Source organism: Ziziphus jujuba, chromosome 3 (genome assembly GCF_031755915.1).
Source record: "Ziziphus jujuba cultivar Dongzao chromosome 3, ASM3175591v1".
NCBI classification, from domain to species: Eukaryota; Viridiplantae; Streptophyta; class Magnoliopsida; order Rosales; family Rhamnaceae; genus Ziziphus; species Ziziphus jujuba.
This window is the reverse complement of record NC_083381.1, coordinates 33635028-33645151: the sequence shown is the minus strand read 5'-3', so window position 1 is coordinate 33645151 and position 10124 is coordinate 33635028. Positions and strand designations below refer to the sequence as shown.

Sequence of the window (10124 nt, the reverse complement as noted above, 5' to 3'; positions counted from 1 at the left end):
AGCTTATGAGCAAGTGTGGAAGCCTATAGGCAAGTTATGATGTTATTGTTGTTAATATTACTATTATTAATATTTTCCTATGTTCTCCTATTTACGTTATGTATTGGAACGTTGTAAAACGATATTAATACGTAGTACAGTGCTAAGTGGGTAGTGTGGGCGAACATAGTTAATTGAAGGTATTTCGTGTTTTTAAATCCTTTTTAATATATATATATATATATATATATATATATATATATATATATATATATATATGCATCTATAATTATATTTTGTTATTGAAGTTCTGCAACTGTAAAATTATTTGAAGTAAGGTGGGAGAAATAAGGTAATATCACATAAGAGTGCGTTTTCGTGCAGATAATTTTGGAGCATGTTCAACCCTTACGGAAGATGCTATTGGATTTTCTGTAGAACGGTCCCGTAGAGTCTCCTGGAATCAGGGCTTGTCTACGGTTCCGAGAATAGATCCTGCATGGGTCCTGACAAGTAGAGTAATGTCAAATTATGGCAATGGAAAATTTTTGGCCATTAGCTCCTTTTTCACTTTCTGGTTTTAAAAATAATAACAATAATAATAATTATTATTATTATTTCATTTTTTGGTTACCTGGACTTGTCCGAATTTGGACGAGGAGGCAAGGCCCCCATGATACACAATCATAGAAGGTTCCAATCAAACAATGACTTTGATATCAGTTGCAATGACCCTAGTTAAGTTATTTTCAATAATCTTAGAAGCCAATATGGTTAACTAATTAATTATTTTAACTTGCTTGGCTATGTATATTGTTGACATGGTACACATTGTTGTAACATCTCATCCCAAAGTACATCAGAATTTTCTCAAGTTGACCGATGTTGATCAGGTTTGATGGTCATTGATCGAAAGGGATAAAACTTTGACTTTTTTATTCAGAAAGAATTCTTGGTTGACCGAGGCACTATTACGAAGTATTCATCGACCCGAGTTCGTAGACTAGTAGCACATCGAAAATGGAGCTACGGTTTGAAAGTTATATGCAAAACTAGTTGTGATACGAAGTGTCCAAGGGTGTCCGAGTTGACTTTTTACTCTTATAAAATTGCTTTGACTCATCTATGGTTGTGAAGTACTCGTTTATATAAATTTGTGGGCTAAGTTACAAATCTGTGAAGTTTTTCCAAGACAGCTGTTACTATTCATCAATCTATGAGTGTGCATGAACAGCGATGCCACGTGTAACATTATAAAGGATGCCATGTGTCAGGACAAGAACATGCCACATGTCAGCCATAATTAAATATTACATTATTTTATTATTATTATTTTATTATGATATCTTATATTATTATTTTATATATTTATTTATTTTCTTTTTCTTTTCTTTTCTTCTCCCCCACGTGGGGCCCCACGAGGTTTCTTTTCTTTTCCTTCTTCTTTTCTTCTTCTTTTTTCTTCTTCTCTCTTCCTTTCACCCTCCCGTGGGTCTCTCTCTCTCTCTCTACTGCATCTCTTCCGGGCCCTGCACACTCATACTGGTACTAGTCGAACAGCGTGGTGGCCCATGGCTGGGCAAGCCCAGACGCTGAGTCACCTGCCATTTGGCCAGCAAACTTGCCAAGATTGCTACCCAAAGCCGGTGGTTTTCCAATTTCTAAACAGATTGTGAGATATGTGGATGGGGAGCTTGGCCAGAGCTTCCCGATCAAATTCCGACCACCACCGACGAGTTTGTGGTCAATGGAGGTTAGAAATGTGTTCTTTGTCTCATTAGCTTTCTATAGCTACCTCATTTGCGAATTATGGTGAAGTATTTTGAAATATGCCATTTTTGAATAAAATAATATTATTTTATTATGGTAGTCTGAAAAATGTATCTATTGGATATTTAAATAATTATTATTTATATTGGAGATGTCAAATTTATGTTGAATGGAATAAGTATAGCTTTGAAATAATATTTCCAAAAATTTAGGAAGCTACAGTTTTAAGTCGCTATTAAATTATTTTTAATTTTACTGTGAGGCTATGACACCTAGTAGAATATAATTTTATACTTAATTATATGTGAAATTGTATGTGGTTTTAATGATATTTGGTGTGTGGTTTTAATGATATTTGGTGTGAATTGATTTGAAGCTCGAGGAATTAATTGTATCAAGATTACCTCGATAACAAAAATATGTTTATGTGTTTGATTATTTACTTAGTTATGGAATTGAATTATCATGGAAGAGATTAATTTTATGAAATTAAGATTTAGATCTTATTAAATTTATTGTTGATTTTAAATGTTGAAACTTTGATGCATAAATAATGCATTTATGTTATTTTAATTATGTATGAATTTTTATATATTTTTCTTCATATTATTTTGGCCTTAATTTATTTTATGGATTTGAAGAAAATTATTTATTTAAATTTTAGTATTTCCAAAAATATATTTATGTATTAATTAATTAATTAATTAATTTATTATTCATAAACTTGATTTTTATCAAATTTTATCAAACTCATTATTTTAATAATACTATAAAATTTTAGAGTTTTTGTTGATGTGCCATACACGTACCAGTATTCTGTATATATAGATATGATTAGTACACAGGTGGTTGTGATTAGCACATAGGTTTATTTATGGGGTTGTCCTACCATTGCCATTGGACTGAGGGCAGGCAAGTTTGATATTGGCTATAGCCACCCCCCTCCATGGCCAAGACACCTGTTAGCAGTGGCGCTGTGGGATGCCATAAGACCATATGCCGATTTCTCTTTTTAACCTCCCTGTCTAGTGGTACTTGGGACGCTGAGTACCATCGACGCCACTGGTATATAGTATGTGCATCAAATATCTTCATATATATATATATACACACATATATGTGTGTTACATTTGTATGTATTACACTGCACGGGGCGACGATCTGATATGATTCATGAAGAGTTAGTCTCGTAACTATATTGCCTATGAGTCCAAGAAATTGGACAGCCAATTTAGGCAACCATCCCCGATTTTAGTTTTAAAATATTATTTTACCTTATATTATTTTATTAATTCATAATTTAATTTTCTAATATTACTATTATTATTATTGTTATTGTAATTGTTATTATTATTTATTATGATTATTTTTAGTATCAATATTTCATTATTTATTATTATTATTATTACTGCCATTAATTATCATGGTTGCTACCATTTTATTATTGGTATTTTGTGATTATTATTGTTGTTATTAATATTGTTATTATGATTATTAATTATTTATTCCTTATTATTATTTATTATTATTATTGGTATTATTATCATTTATTGTTATCTTTATTATTATTATTATTATTGATATTATACGGAAGCTCTTGGGTAAGTGTGTAAGCCTTCGGGCAAGTGGGTAACCTTATGAGCAAGTGTGGAAGCCTACGGGCAAATTATCATGTTATTGTTATTAATATTACTATTATTCATATTATCCTACTTTCTCTTGCTGATGTTATGTATTGGAACGTGGTAAAATGATTTTAACATGTAATATGGTACTAAGTGGGTGGTTTGGGCGGACACGAACATTTGAAGGTATATTTTTATTGTTTACTTACCAGTTCATTTCTATTGTGTACATTTTTATATAGTTTGATATCGCAGTACTGCAAAAAGTGTGGAATTATTGCAGTAAGGTGGGAGGAATAAGGAGATATTGCTAGAAGTGTATTTTCCGTATAGGAAATTTTGTGGTAAGTCTAACCCTTAGGAGAAATGCTGCCGGACTGTCCGTTGGAGAGTCCAGTAGGATTTCTTTGGGATCAGAACTTATCTAAGACTCCGGTGAAGAATTTAGACTGGTCTTGACATTGTGCACTGAAGAATTCCTCTCTATGTTATTATCTGTAATTGAAAGTGAAACTTCAAAGTTATTGATTAGAAAATAGTCATTAAAAGTTGTGTATTCTCTATATATCTTTTAGTTTTATTTAAATGGAATTGCAATTTAAAAGAAAAAGAGAATTGGAATGGTGACCTTAGAGGTGTCGATCCAAGCCACCAATCCTCGATCTCGTTAAGAACATTTTATTTGTCATGTGTTATAAAAAAAATTCCCCATTGGTATGTCATTTTGAATATCTCTTGCAAAGCAAATTAGTTAATATTTCCCACTACCACCAATAAATCAACACAATCAAAATGCTGCTTTGATACACATACTGACATTTTTGTAAAAATCTCCACCAAATATTTGAATGCAATAGTGCACGTGAATATTTACAGTACTTTAAATGCATTACCTCAAAAGTACAAAAATAAATTACATTTTGAACCATAGAAAAAAATAACGGAGAGTAATATTCCTTGTATAAAATCATTCCACTCTTTCTTCATGAACTTCTTCCAGTTCTACATCTTGTGGTTAGTTGAATTGTATTCTTTCTGATCTTGTCTCCGAGCAAATGGTGATTGCAAGCAGACCCAATATGCAGAAGATAGTGAATTTAAAGAATCAAATGACGGCTGCACTAGTTCAAAGCCTTGCCACATACACCCAGATAGAAAGCACATAAAAAAGAATCTACAGTTGGCAAATGCCTAATTTCCATACACAAAAAGCTTAAAAGCTTGTAATAACCTGAGAAATTATATCATCATCAGCTTACCAATATGAGTTGTATGTAACATCGAAAATATATAGTAATATAAAACAGTAGTTTATAAACAATATAATTAATTTCTAAAGTCTCAATTTTTTCATCCAAAATATATATATATATATATATATATATTTTAAAGTCTCATGGTTAAAACAATAAGTTAAGATGTATCATTCATATATAATTTAAAAAACAAAAAACCGAGTCAGGGTTCACATGTGTGGTAGATATACTCGTTCATTGCCATGACAAATTAACAGAAATATGTGACAATATATGCATGGTTGCAACTTGCAAGTATGTCATGTACGTGAGCACTCAACAAAAAATAAATAAGAGAGAGAGAAGTATTTTACCTTATTAACCTTTGAGTGTCTTGAGCAACTTTGCCTTGTACAGTGCAGCCATAACATAAATCCAATCTGCCAAATCGTTTAAGTGTTTGAAATATGCAAACCTCCTTGACTTGTTGAAGATTAACGTGTCCAAAACTCCCCAAAATCCAACAGCATATCCAACCCCCATACTTGTGTAAAATCCATGGCTTATAAACTTGTCTGCGTCTTCTCCATTAATGTTACCAGTGTCTTCTCCTAGACACATGTCAGAGAGTGGATCTCCGCAAAGTCTAGGATTCCCCATGTATGCACTTGCATCAAACCTTTGAAGCTTACCAGTATTGCTTGTTGGAATTTTACCCAATAAGTTGTTGTTTGACAAGTTTAGCACACCCATGCCATTAATCAGGGCAGGACCTTGAGGAATTCGACCCAACAAATGGTTATTTGACAAATCAAGAGCATTTAATGAGTTCATGTCACCAATCCTTGCAGGAATTCTTTCCACTTAGATTGTTTCTCGATAAATTTAAAGAAACTAATCCAATTAGCAAAGTGATTTCACTTGGAATTTCACCATTTAGCATGTTGCATGATAGATCAATGCGCTTTACGAGTCCCAAAGTTCTTCCAAATTCAGACTTTACTCCTTTCCATACAACTTCTATTTTTTCTTCCGACCTTAGAAACAAAGTTGCACTGCTTGTAGGAATAGGGACATAGATGAGATAAGAAATAGTTGCATCTATAGCTACAACTTTACACATTTCGGTAAAATTACCAACACCAGTGAGAAGATTTCCTGAGATGTTGTTCATAGACAAGTCCAACAGTTGAACAGATTGTAGATGACATATATTTGAGGGTATGCTTCCTTTGAAGTGATTGGATCTTAGAACAAGTATAGCAAGCTCTGTTAGACTTTCCCCTATCCAACTTAGAATTGGTCCTGACAAGTTATTCTCTCCCACATTAAAAGCTACCAACCTTAAGTAGTTTTTCCAAGATGAAGGTAGCCCTCTTATAAAATTATTATTGCCAAGATGTAATGCCTGAATTGACAACAATGGGCCAATGGAGGATGGAAGTTTCCCTGATAGATTATAATTGTGTGCCAAGTTGAGAATTGCCAAACTATCTAAACTTGACCATCAATTTGGAAGTGTCCCTGATAATTGATTAACTGAGATATCTAAAAATACCAAACTTGCTCAACCTTTAAAGTCACATAAAGAATTGAGGCTAGAGAATTTATTGTTGGAAAGGTGTAGTGCTGTCACATTGAAGAGAAACATTGGAATTTTACCTTCTAATTGATTGGAACTGAAATCTACGTCACGGTAAGCTCCCCACTTCAATATTGAAAGATTTGCAATACTTCCACTGATTTGGTTGTTAGATGCATCAATGTTAAATTCAATAGATGTGTTCCAAAACCATATGGGAATCGAATCTGAAATTCCCATGTTGGAAATCTCAAGCACTGAATAATTGACTTAAGTTTGAAGCCAATTTGGGAATTTAGGGCCCAACTTACAAGAACTAAGGGATATGGTTTCCAATCTGAAAGGAGGAACCCAAGCAGAACTTACATTGAAAATCAATAATTTGTTTGAAGATAAATCCAAGTACCATAGTTTGGAGAGTTTCAAATTCAGAAATGACACCTTCTAAAAGGTTATTTGAAATATCTAATTTCTCCAGCTGTGACAATTGACCAATACTTGGATGTACACTTCCACCTATTTGATTTGAGGAAAGATCCAAGGACTTCAAAGAGGAGAACAATGAACGATATGGAAAAAAAAAAATCGACGATTCAGTTGTCACGTAAATCCAACATCTCTAGAGAGTGATTTTTGCAATTGGATGATGTTCGACTAAGGTCAGGGAGGTCACCACTAAGAATGTTTGAAGGCATGTACAATTCACGCAAAGTGCATATGTCCCAAATGGATTTCAAAATTTCACCTTCAAGTGTATTATTTGTAAGATCAAGGTGCTCAAGGATAGACATATTCCCTAAAGCTTTAGGAATGCAACCTTCTTACAGATTCTGCTCCATGGAAAGATATGTTAACTTTACCATGTTACCAAAAGATTCTGGAATGGAACCTTATAAACTATTTTGGCTCAGGTCAAGGACTGCAAGGACAGACATCTTTTCCCCAAAACTCTTTGGAATATGACCTTCTAACCCGCTATTTCTAAGGGCAAGATATGTAAGGGTACTAGTCATGTTCGCGAAAACCATTGGGATGGAACCATTTAACTTGTTCCCGCTAAGATCGAGGTACGTACAGCTCTCTAGGTTGGCAAATGATTTAGGAATCGAACCCATGAAATCATTATATTGAAGATCGAGGTATGTAAGTGTCTCTAGCTTGGCAAAAGATTCAGGAGTCGACCCCGTGAAATCATTATAGCAAAGATTGAGGTGTGTAAGGTGAGTCATGTTCCCTAGAGAATTCAAAATGGGACCTATTAAGTGACCGAAACTAAGATCAAGGTATGAAAGGGAATTCATGTTGTTCCCAAAAGTTTCAGGAATGAGGCCTTCTAATTTAGTGTCAGAAAGATCAAGGTGTTGAAGAGAAACCATATTGTTTCCAATCAAACTTGAAACGTTGTTCCCACACGGTCAACGTGCACAAAATCCGATGTCCTTTAGGATAGGGTGTTACATTAATGGCATTTAGGGCTAGAAAAAAAAAAGAAAAAGAAAAAGAAGACCTACCTGATACCCTAGCATCGCTGCATTGAAAACAACGTAAAAGTAAAATAAATGGATTTTTTTCCTTCTTTTTTATAAAACAAAAAATAGAGTAAATACCCCTTTTTTTCCCAATTTCCTAATAAAATTGAAATATACTTATAACCAAAACCTATTAGGATAAAAAATCTATTTTTTAAAAAATAAAATGATAGTTATAAAACTTTTAAGAAAAATAATAATATATATAATATACCGTATATTACATAAGCTTTTGTAGTTTTTTGCATCAACTTTCTCTGCACCATCATCCTTACGCAACTTCTCATTTAATGCCATTCGTGTAGACATCGGTTTACTGTTGTCTATATGAAACTGTTTGAGAAAATCATTTAAATATTTTTCTTGACAACTAAATATTTCTCCTTTAGCATGTTGAACTTGGATGCCAAGAAAATATATCATCAGGCCAAGATGTAATTTCATATTCTTTCATCGTTGCACTGTTAAATTCTTCTATCATTTTTGGACTAGTACCAGTATAAATCGAATCATCAACATATAAGCAGACAATAAGAATATCTTGCATACCTTCTTTTTAGACATATAAGGAAGGCTCACTTAGACTCCACTGAAATTCATTATTTGTCTAAAGTATGAATCAATTTTGCTATTCTAGCTCATGGTGCTTAATTTAATCCATATAATGCCTTCTTTAATCGTAATACTTTGTTTGCCTTTTCTTTGGTGGTGTAACCCAAAGGTCGTTCCACATATACTTCATCTTTTACTTCTACATTCAAGAACGTGAATTTGACATCTAGTTGATAGATTGATACCTCTATTTGAGTAATTAACATAAGAACTGTTCTAATAGTTTCCATTCGAGTAAATGATGCAAATGTCTCATTAAAGTCGATTCCTAGTAGTTGCGAATATCCCTCGTGCTTTGTACTTTTGAATTATTCCATCTTCTTTATACTTGGTATTGTAGACCCATTTAAGTAGAAAAACATCTTTGCCTTTAGGTAGATCCATAAACTCCAATGTATTGTTTTTTTCAATTGTTGCAATTTCTTCATCCATTACTTTAATCCAGATATCTTCTTTTGCTGCTTTTTCAAAATTTTGAGGCACACATGCAAAAAGTGTCATATTAGTAGGTTCATAGATATCTACGATTGAGTGTACCTTTTTTGGCAGTGATTCATCATCTAAATATATATTCACTATTTGGATTGGACTGGAAGTTTCTTAACAACTTGTGCTTAGACTAGGATCTTGAACTAATTGAGGATCTGAATTATATTAAATAGGAATTTCTTCAAGTATTTTTGCTCCTATTTTAGGATTGCTTTTCAATTCCATAATGCTAATTCACCAAAGATAACATATCTAGAAATTACCAGTTTATTTGTTTTTGGATTATATAATCGATAACCTTTTGACTCACTGCTGTAACTAAGAAATATATACTTCTCTCCTTTTTCATCAAATTTTTTCTCTATATTGTGTAGGGCTATGTGCATAAGCTATGCATCCAAATGCTTTTAGAAGTTGTACATGGGGCTTTTGTTTGTGCCACGCCTCATATGGGGTCTTGTTCATGACCCCAATAGTCATTTGGAAGGCCTTTCTCCTTTAGCATGCTTTTGGCCATTTCTACAATTGTTCTATTTTACTGCGGAATGTGTCAAACAATCAGTTGTATCATAACTATATTTTTTTTGCAGCACTCCATAAAAGATGTAGAGATGAATTCTCCATCACGGTATGTCTGGAGTGTCTTTCAGCGGCTTCCCAACTTGTTTTTCTATGAGCACCTTGAATTGTTGGAAGACCGAAAAAGCTTTTAACTTTTCTTTGAAAAAATATACCCACATCAATCAGGTATAATCATCAACAAACAGAAGCAAAGACCTTCTTCCATTTAGAGATGAAGTTTGAGTTGGTCCAAAAATATCAGAATGTACTAACTCTAATGGTGCTTTTACTCTCCAATCATTTTTGGGAAATGGCAATTTATGCATTTTTCCATATATGCATCCCTCAAAGACTTTATTTATGTGGGCGATAAAAGGTAGGCCCAAATCCATAATTTTGTCTTTTAATAATTTTAGAGATGCCCATATCTTAGATTTCATAAATATAACTCATCCAATTTTTTACTTTGAAAAGCTAATTTTTCATCACGTGGCATAATAAGAAGAAAAACATTATTTTGATTCATTTTTATTTTTGCCACTATGATGTTCTTGTTTTTATCAATAATTGTGCTTTCATCTCCATCAAAATTTATAGGATAATTTTTTCAAAGTAGCTAGTCAACACTTAAGAGATTTGATGTTAAGCCAGGAAAATAAAGCATATCATGGATGAGTTTAGAGTTACCTCCTTTGGATTTTACATAAATTACTCATTTTCCTTGAACATCATGTGACTTTCT

At 32.9% G+C, this 10124-nt stretch overlaps 1 protein-coding gene and 1 pseudogene across 1 annotated transcript; both read right to left on the bottom strand.

Moving 5' to 3' along the window:
* Window positions 1-4987: 4987 nt before the first annotated feature.
* On the bottom strand, window positions 4988-6431 carry LOC132803198 (receptor-like protein EIX2; annotated as a pseudogene).
* A 650-nt stretch (window positions 6432-7081) lies between these two features.
* Window positions 7082-7567, bottom strand: LOC132803197 (receptor-like protein 18). The gene has a single exon (XM_060815477.1). The coding sequence runs from the start codon at window positions 7565-7567 to the stop codon at window positions 7082-7084; it is 486 nt and encodes a 161-aa protein (XP_060671460.1).
* Window positions 7568-10124: the final 2557 nt, after the last annotated feature.